The 20,129-nt window shown below is 39.5% G+C and overlaps 1 protein-coding gene across 3 annotated transcripts in view; it reads left to right on the forward strand.

Moving 5' to 3' along the window:
- LOC124621758 (DENN domain-containing protein Crag) overlaps positions 1-20,129 on the forward strand; it is a 315,880-nt gene that overhangs the window by 66,721 nt on the left and 229,030 nt on the right. For all 3 annotated transcript variants that reach the window (XM_047147171.1, XM_047147172.1, XM_047147173.1), the window contains exons 10-11: positions 88-271; positions 16,969-17,110. In XM_047147171.1, the coding sequence (XP_047003127.1) occupies positions 88-271; positions 16,969-17,110 (326 nt within the window). The remainder of the gene's footprint in view (positions 1-87; positions 272-16,968; positions 17,111-20,129) is intronic.

Genomic DNA, 20,129 nt, shown 5'->3' on the forward strand with positions numbered 1-20,129 from the left:
ACAAAGTGATTAATAAAATCAGTGCCAGTATAGTTTGCAACTGTAAGATTGTTGAATCTTAGACTACTAAAATCTTGGAAATTACAGCTGTGAAGATAGAAGAAGCCTCAGTACAAAGCTGCTCCCAAAGAAACCAGCCAGGATATTGCGGAACAGCCTTGAGAATTTGCAACAGAAAGTGATGTTGCACATAAGAACTGTGAACAGTTTGGCTCAAGATACATCAAAAGAAAATAACATTGATAGAGATTTCCAACTAAAGAGGAAGGAGGTAATATAAGATTATAACAGCATGATAAGTCATTTATAATTGTTAATATGACATTCTGCTGTTCATCATTATAATAGAAAGCAACTGACAGTGACGGCTGAATGAATTTATATTAGAGATGCTTTTTCATATCATCAAGCAAACTTCTGTTGGATCTGTTACATTTTATTGTGGTGGGTGGGACTAGGAGATATGTCTAGAGCAGGTCTTGGGGGCAGATGAGAGGACTGGAATAAAATTCTTGTTTGTCATCCTGATGCTGAGTTTGTCCATTTCAACATACGTGATTAACATTAATTACTAGGGACTTGAAAATGTAACATCTATTTTTGGCAAACTTTGCATGTTTTTGACAGTAGTGTCATCTATTTTTTCCAATATTTGCATCTATTTGTGCTAAAATGTGCATCTGTTTTTGGCAAAATTTGCATCACTGTTGGGTGAAATTTGCACCAATTTTTTGTGAAGTCACATCTGCTTTTGGTGAAATTCACATTTTTTCCTTTTTTGTTGTTTAAAAGGTTGTCCTGCTACTTTCTTCAAGATGAAGCCATAGTACTTTGAAATGAACCATAAAAAAGGAGAGATTTTTGACTGGAATGTTTTGTTTCTATTTAAGCTTTCGGGAAATGATTGTTTCTGCTGAGAAGCAGGAGCATTTTCGTGGAAGTGAACAGTGTGTTTGTATGATAATGTGCTTCTCAACATTATTTTTTCTTTCCCCACTCATTTCAATAACTACAAAATCTGCAGAATATTGGTTTCAATCTTTCATGAGCATTCATAGCTGTGTGACCCATATGAGACAACACTATGTACAGAAGTGACAAGCTACGTTCATAAAAGTGTAACTGAAAATAACTCTGTTCGCACCTTAGGGGAAAACTTTTGGCATGTTCAAAATATATTTATAGGCTCTGTTTTCTGGTCACTACAGTGCAGAGTGCAGACACTATAAACTGGCAGTCAGCCATGAGAATAAACAAACAAGAATTATGACCTCTAGAGGGGAGAGGAACAGAATAGGGTAACAAGCCACACATCTGTCTCTCAGGGCAGCCAACCAGCCTATACTCATGTTCTGTTTCTGCAAAAGCAGAACTAACACATTGTCATAGGAATTGTCGAACCCTTTTGGTGTTGTGAGAGAATCATAATTGGAATCCCATGATGGACCAGGATCAGTCTCTGCACTCAATTCATATAAGAAAAAAATATGACAACCAATGCATAGTCAAAGTGTTCGGTAACAGCTCTTGCACAATTGCTGTCTGAAGTTGGAAGTATTGTAAACAAGGTAGTTCAGGCCCAACCTCTAGCTGCATTGTACACAATTACAGTCTGAAACACCCACCACCTAAAACTTCCACATGAAGTATCTGCATTATAACAATTTTTAACTTCAGCTAACTGACAAACTTGCATGTTTCTGTGTTCTAAAATGCTAGATCTCATTGCTGACTCCTGTGTTGCAGTACACTGCATGTATCTTAGACGAACCATTCAGCCTCCCACAATTGGTGTGGCGCCAGAGCTATGTAGCTTCTGAATATAAAAGAAGGGTAATTTCTTCACTGGTCTGTGTCAAGAGAGAGAGGGAGTATAAGAGAGGTTCACTTGGCCTTTTAAGAACACATCTGTTGATGAGCTGGAAAATCTCTGACATTTTTTTCCATTCCATTAAAACTGTCCCTTGCAATCATACTACACATTTTTTCAGATCATTTCACTTCTGTTAGTTCACGATTTTTATAACCTCTTGTTATATGAAGATGCCAGTAACACACTACCACACTACACTTCCATTTAACATATTCATCAGCAAATTATTTAAGGTTCCACATGCACTGAATGAATTGTTGGAATACAATGTTTTTAGCCCTCTTTGTCTGTAAATTGCACTATCATCATCACAGAAGATTGTATCTCTTGTTTACTGACATGGCATGTAGGGCAGTGTGTCTTTCGGTATCTTGGTTTCTTCCACTAATGTTAAAACATCCTTTCTAAAAGTTTTTAGTTCACTTCTGATATGTTTATATCCATTCTGCATATCTTGCTGCCCACCTTAGTTATCTGGTCACTTCAATTCCTGTACTTGCAAAAATTGTGGACAAAGTCCTTGTTAAAACTTAAAACTCTCTCTCTCTCTCTCTCTCTCTCTCTCTCTCTCTCCCTCTCTCTCCCTCTCCCTCCCTCCCTCCCTCCCTCCCTCTCTCTCTCTCTCTCTCCCTCTCCCTCCATGTACAAACATAACAGAAACCTGTTTTCATTCATATCAATGCAATCTTTGTAACAGACTGAGAACTTTTCATCTTGCTCCCTTATTCATGTGTGCTCCCATCAGACACTATACTTCTGCACTCTCTTTCTGTTCCTTTGTTGTAGTACCGTCAGCCTATTGCACATTTTAATATTTCCCTTGTGAAAGACAATATTACTACCAAATGGACAGTTTAGTGATATCAATCAATTGGCTACATCCCAAGTTAACTCGTTTATGTAAATTTATAAAAACACTACCATTTAGTACCATAGCCAAGGCATTTGTCAGTCATGACTGAATGCACTGTATCAGTATTAACATAGGTAAGATCACACAAACAATAACAAATTAACATAAGTATAGTATAGTACTTAATAACAAAGAGTGAGAACATTTTTACAAATACATGTCCATTAAACAATAATTAATTGCACATAATACTGCATTGTTTAGGCAATGCAATTTGCTATTTCACTGCCAAAGAATTAATTCAAACTGCGCCGTGGTTTTTGTCGCATATTGTGCAAAATATTTCCTCAAAATTTCACTGATATTTAGATGATTGAATATTTTAATAGTCCTGCTGGAAAATTGTTCCACGTCATTGACAGGTAACAGTTTGAGATGTCTCTTTTTCTTATTGTGTGTGTTATAATTGTGGATATCACTCCTGTTGCTGAATGTTTAATGATTTTCCTTCACATACATGAGACAGTTGAAGACACATTGACAGCAAATTGTCATTACTTCTAGACATGCAGTGGTTGAGTTTCCTGCTTGATATTATGATCTTTATTGCGTTTTATTATTATTATTATTGTTATTATTATTTAGTAACAGTACTTCCTTGCTGCTGGTAGAGTGATCAAATAGTAACAGGCCATAGCTGATATGGCTGTGAAACAGTGAATAATATATCATTAACAGATACTGATCACTTATCACATGTTTCAGTTTTCCAAGTCCGTATTTGATTCATGAAAGTTTGTCACACACACATGTACAGTGTGTACTTGCAAGTGAGTTTGCTGCCCACCATAATACCCAGAAGTTTCACAGCCCCTGATCCCTGCTGCATTTTGCCCGGCGTAGCCCCCTTATTGTAGTCAGTCTGCCAAGCTGTGGACATCTATGCTGAAAATTCACAGCTATTTATACAAGATTGCAGCTCATCTGCTGTGACAATGCACCACACCTAGTCATGTTTTTGACAACATTTTCTTGGCCCGCCAGTGGAAAAACTGCTTGACTCATTCTGTAAGACTCCCATCTTACCACCACACTGGCAAGTTCACAGTGCCAGGTCTGATCTGTCTCTCAACGTTTGAACAGCCTCATTGCTGTAACAGGCATGCCAACAGCTTGTGCTCACCAGCTGCCTACGGCTTGCGCAACACTGTGTTGCTGTGCTTCCATCGAATCACCACTCTTCCTTTTCCTGAAAAGAAAAGTTTGGTATTGAAACTCTTTATGCAGGCTTCGAAATAAAATTTAATTCTCTCTTTTGAACACATCATAGCATGAAGTTCACTGTTACTGAGTGCTACACAGTCATTGTGGAAGGATTTCCACACACTAAAACTATTTCTTTGTGTTTATCTGCTTTTTTGCACTTAACATGTGATTTGCTCTCATCACTCACCATTATTTTGGTACAGTCTGTTTTGGACTCAGCTCCACTAAAGTGTAATTGTTCTTATTAGTGCATCAACTACTCAGATAGGAGATGAGGTACTCGTGGAAGTAAGGCTGTGAGTATTGGTCCTGAGTCCTACTTGGATAGTTCAGTCGGTTGAGCACTTGCTCGCGAAAGGCAAAGGTCCTGAGTTGGAGTCTCGACCAAGCACACTGTTTGAATCTGTCAAGAAGTTTCATAACACACTCACTTCACTGCAGAGCAAAAACTTCATTTTACAAAACTTTCTCCAGGCTGTGGTTAAGCCATGTCTCTGCAATATTTTTTCTTCCAGGAGTGCTAGTCCCACAAATTTCGCAAGAGAACTTCTGTGAAGTTTGGAAGGTAGGAGATGAGACACTGGCGAAAGTAAAGCTGTGAGGATGAGTCATGAATCATGCTTGGGTAGCTCAGTTGGTGAGCACTTGCCAGCGAAAGGCAAAGGTCCTGAGTTCGAGTCTTGGTCCTGCACACAGTTTTAATCTGCCAAGAAGTGTCAACACATTTGTCTTTTGGCTCCATGTATGAGAAAAATATTGGTAACTGCTTGGAACACATGCATATTCCTTGCTTTATCAGATTTACAATGTAAGGGGTAAGTATGGCCTGCAATTGTTCCTCAACTATGGTGGTCATTGTAAATGCACTGAGTTCTTCAACCTCAGCATGTAAATCAATGCATGCAGGCCTGAATCCGTATACCCTCAGCTGCCATCTTCTGATGGCACAGGGACACACTAATTTGAAGACATCATTGTCTCATAATTTGAAGACACCATTGCCTCATTCAGGGAGTTAGTTAGTTACTTGCATGTTCTACGGATCATAGTTGCAATCTCTTGCTGTAATATGGAATGTGCCAATTTTTTTATTGACAAAAACCTGACCATTTACATTATTGATTTTTACATTTATGGTAAGCTTTTTATTCCTTCGGTGGTTTATTATTATTATTATTATTTTTCCCCTCCCCCCTCCCCATGACTATGTATTTGCACTCTCTCTCTCTCTCTCTCTCTCTCTCTCTCTCTCTCTCTCTCTCATGGTTTCATTTTGTGTTTAAAATTAATTTTACTATCTATTACATTTCTCATAGTAAATCAAACAATGGAAAATCCATGATAGAATCTAACAATATTATAAAAAGGAAAGTTGCTACTTACCATACAGTGGAGATGCTGAGTCTCAAATAGAATGAAAAGACTGTCACAAATAAAGCTTTCTTCCATTAAGGCCTTCGCCAACAATAGATCACACACACACACACACACTTACATATGACTGCAGTCTCAGACAACTGAAACCACATTGCGAGCAGTAGCACCAGTGCATGATGGGAGTGGGGACTGGGTGGGGGTAAGGAGGAGACGTCAGTGGGGAGGGGGGAGGGATTGTATGATGGGGGTAGCGGACATTAAAGTGCTGCAAGTTAGATGGAGGGCAGGAGGGAGGGGAGTGGGGGGAAGTAGCAGAAAAGGAGAGAAGTAAAAAGGCTGGATGTGATGGTGGAATGACAGCTGTGTAGTGCTGGAATGGGAACGGGGAAGGGGCTGGATGGGTGAGAACGAAGGTTGGGGCCCGGAGGGTTACGGGAATGTAGGATGTATTGAAGGCAAAGTTCCCGCCTGCACAATTCAGAAAAGCTGGTGTTCGTGAGAAGGATCCATATGGCACAGACTGTGAAGCAGTCATTGAAATGAAGAACATCATTTTTGGCAGTGTGTTCAGCAACAGGGTGGTCTTCTTGTTTCTTTTGGCCACAGTTTGTGGCCAGTGGGCTGGACATTTCTCACGAGAAATGTCCTACCCACTATCCTTCCCACCCCTCCCACAGTTCTATTCTGCTGTCCACCAAACCTACACAATATACTCATCCATCCTTATACAACCCCTGCTTCCAACCCCTTACCACATGGCTCATACCCTGTAATAGACCTAGATGCAAGACCTGTTCCATACATCCTCCCTCCACCACCACCTGTTCCAGTCCGCCACTAACAGCAGCTGTCCCATCAGAGGCAGGGCGACCTGTGAAACCAGTCACGTGATCTACAAGCTGAGCTGCAACCACTGTGCTGCATTCTATGTGGGCATGACAACCAACAAGTTGTCTGTCTGTATGAATGGCCACTGACAAACTGTGGCCAAGAAACAAGTGGACCACCCTGTTGGTGAACACGCTGCCAAACATGACATCCTTCATTTCAATGACTGCTTCACAGTCTGTGCCATATGGATCCTTCCCACCAACACCAGCTTTTCTGAATTGCACAGGTGGGAACTTTCCCTGCAATACATCCTATGTTTCTGTAACCCTCCTGGCCTCATCCTTCATTAGTCACTGTCTTCACCTATCCAGCCCCTTCTTTGTTCCCATTCCAGAACTACACAGCTGTCATTCCACCATCACACCCAATCTTTCTACTTCTCTCCTTTTCCGCTACTCCCCTCCCCACCTCTTCCTTGCCCTCCATCTAACCTGCAGCACTTCACTGTGCAGTACCCCCACCACACTACCCTTCCCCAGCCCTGTACCAGCCTCCTCCTTACCCCACCCAGTCGCCACTCCCATAATGCACTGGTGCTGCTGCTTGCATTGTGGCTTCAGTTGTTTGAGACTGCAGTTTTGTGTGTGTGTGTGTGTGTGTGTGTGTGTGTGTGTTGTTGATGATGAAGGCCTTAATGGCTGATAGAGTTATTTGTGACAGTCTTTTTGTTGTGCCTATCTGCGACTCAGCATCTCCGCTATATGGTGAGTAGCAACTTTCCTTTTCATAATATTGTTACATTTTTCATAGTAAAGATATTTATAATTTAATACTTCACTCATTTCTGTGCCAGGATAAGGCTGTATGATGGATTGTGTAATTCATTTCTTCCTCTAGCATCACATTTATTAATCTTGCTGTTTTCGGAGTGTGACTGATTGTTTATGACAAATTTCATTGTTGTTGTTGTGGTCGTCAGTCCTTAGACTGGTTTGATTCAGATCTCCATGCTACTCTATCCTGTGCAAGCTTCTTCATCTCCCAGTACTTCCTGCAACCTACATCCTTCTGAATCTGCTTAGTGTATACATCTCTTGGTCTCCCTCTACGATTTTTACCCTCCACGCTGCCCTCCAATGCTAAATTGGTGATCCCTTGATGCCTCAGAACATGTCCTACCAACCGATCCCTTCTTCTAGTCAAGTTGTGCCACAAATTTCTCTTCTCCTCAATCCTATTCAATACCTCCTCATTAGTTATGTGATCTCTCCATCTAATCTTCAGCATTCTTCTGTAGCACCACATTTCGAAAGCTTCTATTCTCTTCTTGTCCGAACTATTTATCGTCCATGTTTCACTTCCATGCATGGCTACACTCCGTACAAATACTTTCAGAAACGACTTTCTGACACTTAAATCTGTACTCATTGTTAACAAATTTCTCTTCTTCAGAAACACTTTCCTTGCCATTGCCAGTCTACTTTTTTTATATCCTCTCTACTTCGACCATCATCAGTTATTTTGCTCCCGAAATAGTAAAACTCATTTACTACTTTAAATGTCTCATTTTCTAATCTAATTCCCTCAACATCACGCGACTTAATTTGACTACATTCCATTATCCTAGTTTTACTTTTGTTGGTGTTCATCTTATATCCTCCTTTCAAGGCACTGTCCATTCCGTTCAAAAAAAGAGTGTATTCCAGTCAACATTGTCAAAAGCTTTCTCTTAGTCTACAAATGCTAGAAACTTCGGTTTGTCTTTTCTTAATGTATTTTCTAAGATAAGTCATAGGGTCAGTATTGCCTCACATGTTCCAACATTTATATGGAATCCAAACTTGTCTTCCCCGAGGTCGGCTTCTACCAGTTTTTCCATTCGTCTGTAAAGAATTTGCATTAGTATTTTGCAGCCGTGACTTATTAAACTGATAGTTCGGTAATTTTCACATCTGTCAACACCTGCTTTCTTTGGGTTTGGAATTCTTATATTCTTCTTGAAGTCTGAGGGTATTTCACCTTTCTCATACATCTTGCTCACCAGATGGTAGGACTGGCTCTCCCAAGGCTGTCAGTAGTTCTAATGGAATGTTGTGTACTCCCGGTGCCTCGTTTCGACTTAGGTCTTTCAGTGCTCTGTCAAACTCTTCACGCAGTATCATTCCTATTTCATCTTCATCTACATCCTCTTCCGTTTCCATAATATTGTCCTCAAGTACATCACCCTTGTATAGATCCTCCATATACTCCTTACACCTTTCTGCTTTGCCATCTTTGCTTAGAACTGGGTTTCCATCTGAGCTCTTGATATTCATAAATGTGGTTCTCTTTTCTCCTAAGATCTCTTTAATTTTCCTGTAGGCAGTATCTATCTTACCTCTAGTGATATGCGCCTCTACATCCTTACACTTGTCCTCTAGCCATACCTGCTTAGCCATTTTGCATTTCCTGTCTATCACATTTTTGTGACATTTGTATTCCTTTTTGTTTGCTTCATTTACTGCATTTTTATATTTTCTCCTTTCATCAATTAAATTCAATATTTCTTCTGTTACCCAGGATTTCTACTAACCCTCATCTTTTTACCTACTTGATCCTCTGTTGCCTTCACTGTTTCATCCCTCAAAGGTACCCATTCTTCTTCTACTGTATTTCTTTCCCCCATTCCTGTCAATTGTTCCCTTATGCTCTCCCTGAAACTCTGTACAACCTCTCGTTCTGTCAGTTTATCCAGGTCCCATCTCCTTAAATTTCCACCTTTTTCCAGTTTCTTCAGTTTTAATCAACAGTTCACAACCAATAGATTGTGGTCAGAGTCCACACCTGCCCCTGGAAATGTCTTACAATTTAAAACCTGCTTCACCTACTACGTTTCCTTCTCTTCCTTTTCTTACTATCGAATTCCAGTCACCTATGACTATTAAATTTTCATCTCCCTTCACTATCTGAATAATTTCTTTTATCTCATCATACATTTCTTCAATTTCATCATCATCTGCAAAGCTAGTTGGCATATAAACTTGTACTACTGTAGTAGGCTTGGGCTTCGTGTCTTTGTTGGCCACAATAAGGCGTTCACTATGCTGTTTGTAGTAGCTTACTGCACTCCTATTTTTTTTATTTATTTCATAAGCAAGTAAATGTTCAGTGAAGCTGATGTCAGTATATCCAACTGTTGAAACAGTTGTGTACAAGCATTTCTAAATTGGACATTACATATTGCCCTGCCAACCAGTAACAAGTCCAAATCCAAAACCAGATTGTCAGTGAAATACAACATTCACAACTGGAAGCATCCTTATTATAAGAGACTACAGCACCCTGGATCGAGATCTGATCAGTTGTCATCTGTGTGGCTGTGCTGGCGTATTCTTATGTTCTGGTTGTGTTGTTACATCCTGTTCACTATTATGAGCATCGGGGATAGTCCCTCCCATCAGTTTTACAATTGTCAAGTGGGTCTCAGTATCCTTGAACCTCCCCCATTGTTGATCTGCACCTCTGAACAGTAGTAAGGCTTCATATGGAGGATGTGGATGATGTGTCTGCATTTTTGTCTTCTTCATGAAGGGACATAATCCTCGACTTCATTTGCAATGTCCAACAAACAACACGTTATGATATGACCCAAAGTAGTGCTTTAGTAACTTTTCTTGTAGTCCCACTTTCCGCAAAGGCATAAAAATCCATACCAACTAACCCAGGCTGTATCTCACTGGCTGGTACTTGGCTTTGCATCATTACTGTCTTTCTCCTTAAACATCCAGGATCAATACATGTGCTAGCTGCTATGTTTCTTCAGTCCTGGTGATCAGATGTTTCACATAGTCATCCTGAGTATCATCCAGTTGGAATGTGAGCAGCGTATCCATTTTGTTTTGCAGTCATGCAACCATGAGGAGAGTGAATGGTGTGAAGCCTGTAGTGTGGTACTTCGCTGTGTTGTATGTGAACGTAACAGCATGCAGTATTGTTCGACATCAGTGTACATCAAGAGCATATCTGCCAACATCTTATTAAAATGTACAGTGATGCCATTCGTTTGTGGGTGTTAGGCAGTTGCCATCCTGTGGGTAGTGTTGCAACATGAAATTATCCCTGATATTAATTTCAACTGGAAAACTTTTCCACCAGCAGAGATCATCATATGGGGTGCTTCTTGCTTCTAAATGCCCTCTTCCACATCTTTGTTGACAGCACAGCTAGTGAGGCTGTCAGTGCAGTCTATTATCCATCAATTCCCATTTGTTGACTTTGGTAACCTCACCAAGACATCAGTTCCAATTCGGTGAAATTGTGTTGCTGCAGATGGGTTGGTACCAGATGCACCAGAGATGACTGTGGCACCTCCTTCCATCATTGGCATTCCTTACACTGCTTCACATAGTGTCTAATGATGGAGACCTGGCCAGTGATGTCTGCATCTGATTTGCTCTAGAGTCTTCATAAATCTCAGGTGACCATATATTGGAGTACCATGGAAATACTTCAGGATTGTTGACTGCAGATGAGATGGGATGACTAGCAGTTGTTCCCACCCATCGAATCATAGTTCGTCACATACATCATTCCATTTCTAATTAGAATTCTCCTTTGGTCAGTTCTTCATTCTTCAAGGCTTCTATGGTTTTCAGCAATGCTGTATCTTCCCTGTGTTCGGCAGCAATGCTATTTATTACAGTGATGACTGAGATTTCATCCCTGCTTCCGTGTGCTGTCAAGGAATTCCTTGAAAGACGATAGCCAGCATCTCCAATGGTGTACTCCTTCCAACTCAAACCCCCCCCTCAGAGGGGGATGCACCCTGCACCCGCCTCAGGTCACACCTCCTGAACACCTGACAGAGGGACCAATTGGCAACTTGAGGTCCATCCTGTCAGACATTTTCCCAATTATACCTAGAATATCTTTTCGTCACCCTCCCAATCTTGTCAGACCGTGTACTCCTTCGCTCCTATCCCTATGACTGTCCCCACTGTAAGTCTTGCCCTATGCACCCTTGTAATAGACTAAACGTGTACTGTCAAAGGAAGAGCCACATGTGAAATGATATATGTCATATACCAGCTGTTATCTAAACACTGTTCGGCCTTTTACTTTGGCATGACCGCCACCAAGTTATCAGTTAGGATGAATCGGCATAAGCAGAGGATGTGTACTGGCAATTCACAATATCCTGTCATAGAGTGTGTTCTACAACATGACAGTCATGACCTTGGTGCCTCTTTCAGCACGTGTCATCTGATTTTCTGTCCCAGACACCTGTTTCTCAGCCCTCCGCTGGTGGGAACTGAACTCGTCATGATGCTTTGGCAGTATTCTCTTTCTTACATTTTACCTTATCTTGCATCTTTAAGCTCTCATGTTTTCAAATCTCATCTGTGCAGTCCCCAACAATCAGTCTTTCCTTCTCATCCCATCCAGGAAGTCTCCCCTGACCCGGGGTTCTGGTTGACTTCAAAATTCTACCCCTTTTCTGAAACCTCACCAGTTCTTTTCCTTCATTCGTCTTCCTTCCCCGTTAACCCTCGTGCCAGGAAGAGGAGCCACTGGCTCAGAAAGCTTACAGAGTTTAATTCGTTCTATATGTGTGTTTTCTTCTGCCTTTGGTGAGTCAATTTTTTATCTATCCAATTACATTATATTCTCAAAAATAGAATAAATGAGAAGTAATATTTCTAGGATAATTACAGTAATACATTGTATAGAAATAAAAATAAGACATACCTGTATCTTTGCAGGTCACACTTACAATTATACCATGACAAGAGCTTCCAGTAAGGCCTTTCAGTAAGGCAGCATGCCTTAAATAACACTCTGTGGCTCTTAGTTGGTATTAAAAGCAATAGGACTTGACAATGTTAATTTCCACTTAACATGTACAAATTAAATAAAGAAAAAAAGTGGAATTGTCACAATAAAATTCAAAATAATATCTACAAATAATATCTACAAATTGGGCATACAGTTATTTCATGAAAAATAATGTACAAAAATAATGACGAGGGCTTGTCATGTTAAAAATTCAAATTTGTCACATATTAAGTGTACAGTTACTTCACAAAAATTAAAATGGACAATTGTGTTGATTAAACATTTTAACATATAGTTATAACATTATACAAGGCAGAGCTTAATGCAACTTTATGCTACTATAAGGTATATAAACTTATATTACAACCTCTTTTTATTTTCGTAGGTTGAGGATGTAAAATGTAATGGGTTTATATTAATGTATGACATGTAAAGAACTATAGGCTTTGGTACTGTCACCATCTGGTGGCTGTTGTGTTTACTTCCGCCATTGACACTTCAAACTTGGCTATATCTGCCTCAGCCCATGGCAGATGCACACACAATGGACAACAGGCAAGCACCACTGCTTCACTAGTAAGTCTCAGAAAATGTCAGAGTTCCAGTTCAGTCTGAAATCATTTTGTTCATTGAGCACATGCTGTGGTTCTTTCTTGCCATGAACAAAGATTTCCATTTCTTCTAGTATGTCTAGGGTGTAGCCTTTAGATGCCTTGTATAAAATTTCTAAATTATCTTGCAAATGGCCTGTTTTATTTCAGACGATCACTGAGGGCATTCTTGTTTTGATCATATGTGTGCTCTCTAAGTCTAACTGCTAAGTTCCGGCCATTTTAGCCAACATAAAATTTATTGCAGTCATGACATTTTATTTTATAAACACCAGAATCCACGAATTTATTACATAATGTCAGTAGTTTAGTGTCATATTGTTCCCAAGGCCCCTTTCATGCAAAAGCCTATGTTCACTGTTTCTTTTTTAAAGCAGTGCATGATTTATTCAGAGTGTGCACCATATATGTCATTACCACATACTTTCTATCATGAACATCCTCTTTACAGTCATTAGTCCCCTTTTCTCCCCCCTCAGCTTGTACATTTTCCTCATGTCATTTTCTTTGTATATGTTGGCCCTTACAACTTGCGTGATTATCCTGCGTTCTTTCTTGATTTCATTACTTTTTTGTGGTAGCTTAAGATCTATAGTGCCCCTGGTGCAGGGTGGGGCAGCTATGAGCCAGGATGATGCGAGCAGGAGGTGTAGGCAAAGTGGAAGCCCAAGAGATTGCAGAGAAAAGCTGCTGCAAATGTAACAAGTTCTTTTATTGACACGTCTGGGCTGCTTGATACAGCAGGTCTGCGGCTGACTGGTAGCTAAATTCTGCTAGGCTGGTTGTCTGCACATCCTGCGATGCTGCCACGGTACTGCAGAGTACCAACAGACTCATTGTGTACGGTGGCCATACGGTCCCCATGCCATTGGCTTGCATTCTCGATGTTGCTGCATCCACTCCAGCCCCTGGTGATGCATGGCTGTGTCAATGTGGAGGATGCACATCACATGGAGATGCCCATCCCACAGTGGCAAGATCTGGTGCACAGAGCTGCCCTGCCATGGCCGCAAACTGTTGCCTTCTACTGGCAGGTCCATGTGGCATTCTCATCCTGCACAGCCCTGTGATGCTGGTTGGGATGTGAGACTCAGAATAATCGTATTACAAAAATGACCAATACTTATAGTTGGCAGCGCCTTGCTTGTTGTGCCACTACCAATTACTTATTCTAAAATACTACTGCCACTGTCTATGTAGAAATCTGCCTTACTCCTTGCTGCACTAGTTTGTACTGTACCATAGAGTTCTTTGTTTTCAGCAAGCTGACCTGGCTCCCAACATTGCATTGGCCTTTATTACGGTGACATCCCACACTCGCCTGTTGTCTGTGCTGCTGCCGTACATCACTCAGGCTGACACTAATATGTCCATATATGATTGTTACACTACAGGTCCTATGGGTGGCTGATGTAAAATAAGCCCATTCCTGTCAATTTGGATGGCTAGAGATGACTTTCATAATTGTATCTGTGTCTATCGGTATTTTGAATACTGAAAATAAATGTCTCTTGTGATGGTTAGGTCCAAATATTTTATACTACAGTCTGTTTTGGACTCCACCATTAATTTAATTTTTTTTGAATCGCACTCATTTCTTTGGCTATACTGCAAACCTCATCCTTATCACCTTTATAAAGTTACATTAACCTCTACATTGTGTAATGTTATAACTATACATTAAAATGTTTTATCAATATAATTGTCCATTTGAATTTTTACATATTGACTTTTATGAAATGGCCATATGCCCAATATGTGATGTAAATTTGAATTTTTACATGACAAGTCCTATTCATTGTTTTTACATATTATTTTTTATGAAATAACTGTATGCTCAGTTGTTGGACATTATTTTGAATTTTACCATGACAATTTTTACTTTTTATCTTGTGTTTAATTTGTGGACATTAATTGAATTTTAACATGGTCAAGTCCTTTAACATCACCTATTGTCGACAAGAGTATTATTTGAGGCAGGCTGCCTCACTGAACAGCACTAGTCATGGTACAGTTGTACATGTGGACTGACGAGATGCAGTATATTGAGTTTTTTAAATGTGGTAAGTCTTAATTTTGTTTCTATTCATTCATTACACCATATTAAGGTTGTCGTCTGCACAATGCTGCCACCACAATTTTTAATCACTTTTCCAGTGATACAAAATGTCTGACAGACAGCAGAGTAAGATTTGAAAGTTAACTGAAAAAATGTCTTCTTGAACTTACATATGTGTGTCTTCTTTTTTATGGAAAGAAAAGGGAAAAAAGCCCTTGTCGGTGATCAGCATGTAGGCATATTTATAAAAAAATTGAGATGTAAATATAAAATGACTCGTACCATATCATAACAATTTATCCTGCAAATGATCCATGTAACATGAAACTAGCTAACTAGTACACAATTGAAGACTACTTAGAGAACACAGAGTAGTGGTTAATAATGAAGGGGAGTGATTACAATACCCTGCCACATTACAATATGTGGTCATATCATGTTTGCATGTTTTTCAACTGTTTATTTTCATTGCGTTGTGATGATAAATCCTATATCATTTTAAGATGACCCCTGTACGCATAAACAAAAATAAATAAGACAGAATTGTGACTACAGCCAACTAGCAAAGACTCACAGAATAGAACTGTACAGTCAGTATATCATCTGAACTGTTTACTTTTGCACAGTTTCACAGCTTCCAGCACTTTTTTCAAAGAAAGCTGCCACTCCACAATATAGTCATATTGTTGGTCGTAGCTAGTCTTTTCTGTGCTCAGGTGCTGCCTTCGACTAGAATGCAATGGTTTGTGTTTTGTAATGTTTCATAACGTATGTTATTAACTTTAAAGATTACAAACACAGTATGAGAGATCGAAGTCGGTTGACAGAAAAATCTACGTCTTTCTTTCTAGGCTGGGATAGATACTACTCCCACTCTGAAATGAGTTAGATATGACTAAAAGTAATTGAGGTGAATGTATTAGTGTTCTCATTAGGTATTTCATAATCATATGAAAAAGAGAGTACAGAAAAGTAAGTACCTTTATCCTAACATGGAACGAGCCAATAGAACTTGTGCAGGAGGAATAAAAAATTATAATGTGAGGTCTGTTCAAAACATTATAGAACCTTCTCCACAAAATTTTTCTATGCTTACATTTTACTTTTTGTGTGAGGTCTCATTTTAAATAGTCTCCTCCATAATTGATACACTGTTCCCAATTACATTTCCATTTCCAGAAGCATTCTTAGTACACCTCTTGCTGGATCACGTGAATCACCGTCTGTGAATTTTCTTTTATCTCATCTATCATTGTAAATCTTCGTCTTTTCAATGGGATTTCCAACTTTGGCAATAAGAAAAGTCCACAGGAGCCAGGCCTGGAGGGTACAGAGGATGAGGTTGCACAGTGATTTTTTTTTGTGTGTGTGTGTGTGTGTGTGTGTGTGTGTGTGTGTGTGTGTGTGGGCGCACGCGTGCGCAATAGTCACACACCAACAGGGATGAACGGATGAATGTGCGGGTGTGTTCAACACATCTTGATAGTACCATTAATTAACAATTTGTCCCTGTGGCCTGAATTCATGATGAACTAATCCTTCAGCATCAAAGAAAACTATCAGTGTGGGTTCGACGTTTGCTCTGACCTGATGAGCTTTTGTCTTGGAGAACCTTACCCGACTCGTGAAGGTAGAACCTCGGTCACATCATAACTGTAGACTCATGTCTCATCACCATTTATGACTCTCTTAAAGAACATCTGGTTCTCATCTGTGTTATCCAAAAGCTTTTCACTGATTGTTAGGCAAGGGTCTTTCTGGCCTTGACTCATGAGCCGTGGCACGAACTTGTTGGCAACATGATGCATTCCAAGATGCTGTATCAGGATTTCATGACATGATCCATCTGAAATGTTACATTCTTCTGCAATCTCGTGGACAGTCAGTCTTCAATTGGAACAAACAATTATGCTGACATTCCTGACATGAGCGTCGTAAACTGTGTGACACAATGTTCTACTCAATACAGCACTGAACAATAACTAACAGACATACAACAATGAAACTTGTAGTAGTTACACATTAAACACAGGCGTGTGCAGGGATGCCAACCCTCCAACACACCGTTGGCATGAAATTACTAATGTACTGGAATTTTTTGAACAGATTTTGTGTATAATATATTTCTTGTATTTTCCTTAATCTTTACAGCATATTTATCAGTTGCTGAACTAGCACTTGAAATTGAGAATTAGGAATAAGTACCTTTAGAAAAATTCATATTATTGGTATCTTTAAATGTGTGACATATAGGCAGACAATAACACTTTGCCTTTTGTTTCAGCAAACACTAGAGCTGGAAATTCAAGAAGCATTTCTACGTTTTATGGCAACAATATTGAAGGGATATCGTTCATATTTGTTGCCAATTACCAAAGCACCAACTGTGGGAACCACTGACCCTAATTCATTATTTGACCTACAAGGTAATATAATTACAAATCAGGTGGCATTTGTAACATCATTAAAAATTTGCTCTTAATCTAGTTTCTAACCTACATAAGTTACCCTCCAGTGAATTTAGAGGACATTTCAAAAACCGTAATGTTTGCTGATGTTGCAAGCATACTAATAGAGGGGCCCAAACTCAGCTTTAGCAGACACACCTCTGATGATAGTTGAATAGGCCACAAATGGTTCACAGCAAATAGCTTATGCCTTAATCCCACAAAGATTTGTATTATGCAATTTCAAGAACGTAAACATGACCTGTTAGCATCATAAGTGGACATAATGGCCATACTCTAAATGAAACTTTGTGTGCAAAACTCCTAGGGGCACATTGGATATAAGAAATGAGTCAGCACTTGAATAAACTGATCAATTTCAGTCCAGCATGGTATGCCTTTAGTTGCATCTCCCATTGTGTTGTCTTATTTTGCGTATTTTCATTCCCTGTTATCTTACGGAATTATTGTGTGAGGCAGTGCACTTAAAATAAATAAAATGTGTGTTCAGCAGATGTAAGCATTAAGAATATCATGTAAAGTAACTAACTTTACATCTTGCCGAAGCCTTTTTAAGGATCTTGGAATTCTTACCCTCAGTTCTCATTACATTTACTCTTTATTGGCTTTTGTTGCTGATGATAAAAATTAATTGGAAATGAATTAATAATAACAACATTCTACTATAAATAGAATACCATAGCTGTACAAGACACAAAAATAGTTTTCATGTAGACTTTTTCTCCTTGTCCAGGTTTCAGAATGTAGTTACAGGGTGTATGTGACCTGGGACAACCGGGAGATCCGGGAAAAATGCGGGAATTTTTTCATCCAGTAGAAAACCAGGAAAAAGGCGGGAATTTTTTAGAATCCCGGGAATTTTTCATTGTTTTAGTTTTCAGTTAAATTTTTGTAATTTTGACTGCTAAGAACCGATACTCTAACAAAGGATATTACTGTGTCCAGCTATTGCAGAATAATACTGCAGCATTAAAACATGAACGAGAGAGCGAGAAAGGGAAAAAAAAACAAAAACCACGAAAATAAAACTTAAATTGCAAAGAAAATCCGCCATATAAAAAACACAGTACTCGTACAAGCGTCTGCAACCAGCAAAATGTACCAAAGGCTTTCAGAAGGCTATGCAATGCTTCATAGCAACAAATTGCCTCCTATGAGCATGATGCCACCACTGTTTACATTAGTCTCATTTAATCAGTTACGACTGGCCTCATGCACACGCGCAGTTCAGTCGCGTATGAGTAGTACCTTCTCCTGCTTGTGGCTACAGAAATGTGGCTGTTGGCTGGCAGCAGTAGCAGCAACCAGCCACACGCTACTCGGAAGAATTTTACTGGCGCGCCCAAGCTGTCAGATTCACGCGAGCGCAGCAGGCCCAGGTCAAGTGGGGGGTGAGGGCAAACCGGGGTATCTGAACCAGCCGGCAATTTCGGGGGGGAGGGGACAAATTCATATTCTTCAGAAAAAAAACCTTGTTTCACAAAGCACCTAGCATCCAGTGCACGTGGGTCTATCGATTATTCATATGATTTTGAAATGCACCCCTGCTGGTTTTTGAACACATTCTATGTTGATTTCTGAATGAATTATATGTTGATTTTTGAATGAGTGCATAGTGTACATGATGTCTCTGCCAGGGGAATCCTCGGCACATCTAGAAATAAACTTTCCTGCAGACAAAACGGGACAGGGCTATATGAGCTGAGTGGAATAAAGCCGAACCGTTGAATGCCAACTGGTGCTTGTTTATGTGATTGATTCGGTTTGTGAATGTTCAGCAATGTTATAATTACTAGCGAAATCCATATATTCAGACTACCAGAGTGGAAATACACGACTAACAGGAATAACAGGTAAGAAAGAAAGATTATGCATTATCTTCTCGGTGTATCCAAGAAAGTGAAATTTTTACAGAAAATTTTTGGCCAGATCGCTACACTAGACAGGGCCTATGGTAGTCTTCGGCTGGCAGCTGCTTAATTTCCATTCCGGGAAATGCATTGTACGAACATGTAATAACGGCTAACCGGAGAATAATTGCTGGTTAATTAAACTGGTGATTGTGGCAGGGTTAGTAAAGTTAACCGGAGAATGAGTTTTGACAGTGGTAGGAATAGTTACAGAATTTGTGATGACAAGACTGTTTGTTAGACTGAGGAAGGAGAAGAAACGGGGACACCACACAAATTATGGAAGAATATGACGATTCCAAATTTATACAAAAATTTAGTTTTTCTACTTTTTAGTCTCATCCATGAGAAACTGGAGCATATGAATGAAATATGAAACAATTTCCTAACGTAAAGCTTTTTGCTTGTAGTAGGCCAAATAGGTATTTCGTATTGGTACTTCGTGAATTATATTCTGTCGTATTATGAAAATAATTATAATTGCCAAAACAGTCTCATTCATTTGGTGTGTGTGTTACAGTTGCTGCAATATTAGAAAGGCCTAATTTGTTTTATCCAGCACACAGTGGCAAAATAGACGTAATCAGATTGAGAAACCAAACCAGTCTGGGTACTATTTGTATTAACAGCTTTTTCAGTATTAGACAATGACATTTCTATTTTTCATGCAGCAAAACGTTTGATAAAATTTGGTTAGGTCATAGTTCTTTCGCAGAAAGGAAAGCACAGCTTGTAAAGCTGTAGCAAGATTAGGGAAAAAATGGCTAGGACTTAAGGATTGAAGAAGTGTGTACTGTATAGCCTGTCTCTTGTCTTTTACTGGTTTTAGGTATCCTATATTTAATTTTATGTTAAACAGATCAAGTTTCTAGCTAATAGGCAATAAAGAGTCCAGATTTTCTGAAGAGTTCTTGTTCTTCTGGTTACAAATAATCCTATCCAGTATTAATTGCAAGGTTTTCTCTCTCTCTCTCTCTCTCTCTCTCTCTCTCTCTCTCTCTAGGACATTTTAATTTCTACTGTCCGGGAGGTGGGGGGGGGGGAGGGGGGGGGGACACGTTTTAGTT

This window comes from Schistocerca americana, chromosome 7, assembly GCF_021461395.2.
Source record: "Schistocerca americana isolate TAMUIC-IGC-003095 chromosome 7, iqSchAmer2.1, whole genome shotgun sequence".
In the NCBI taxonomy this organism is placed as follows: Eukaryota; Metazoa; Arthropoda; class Insecta; order Orthoptera; family Acrididae; genus Schistocerca; species Schistocerca americana.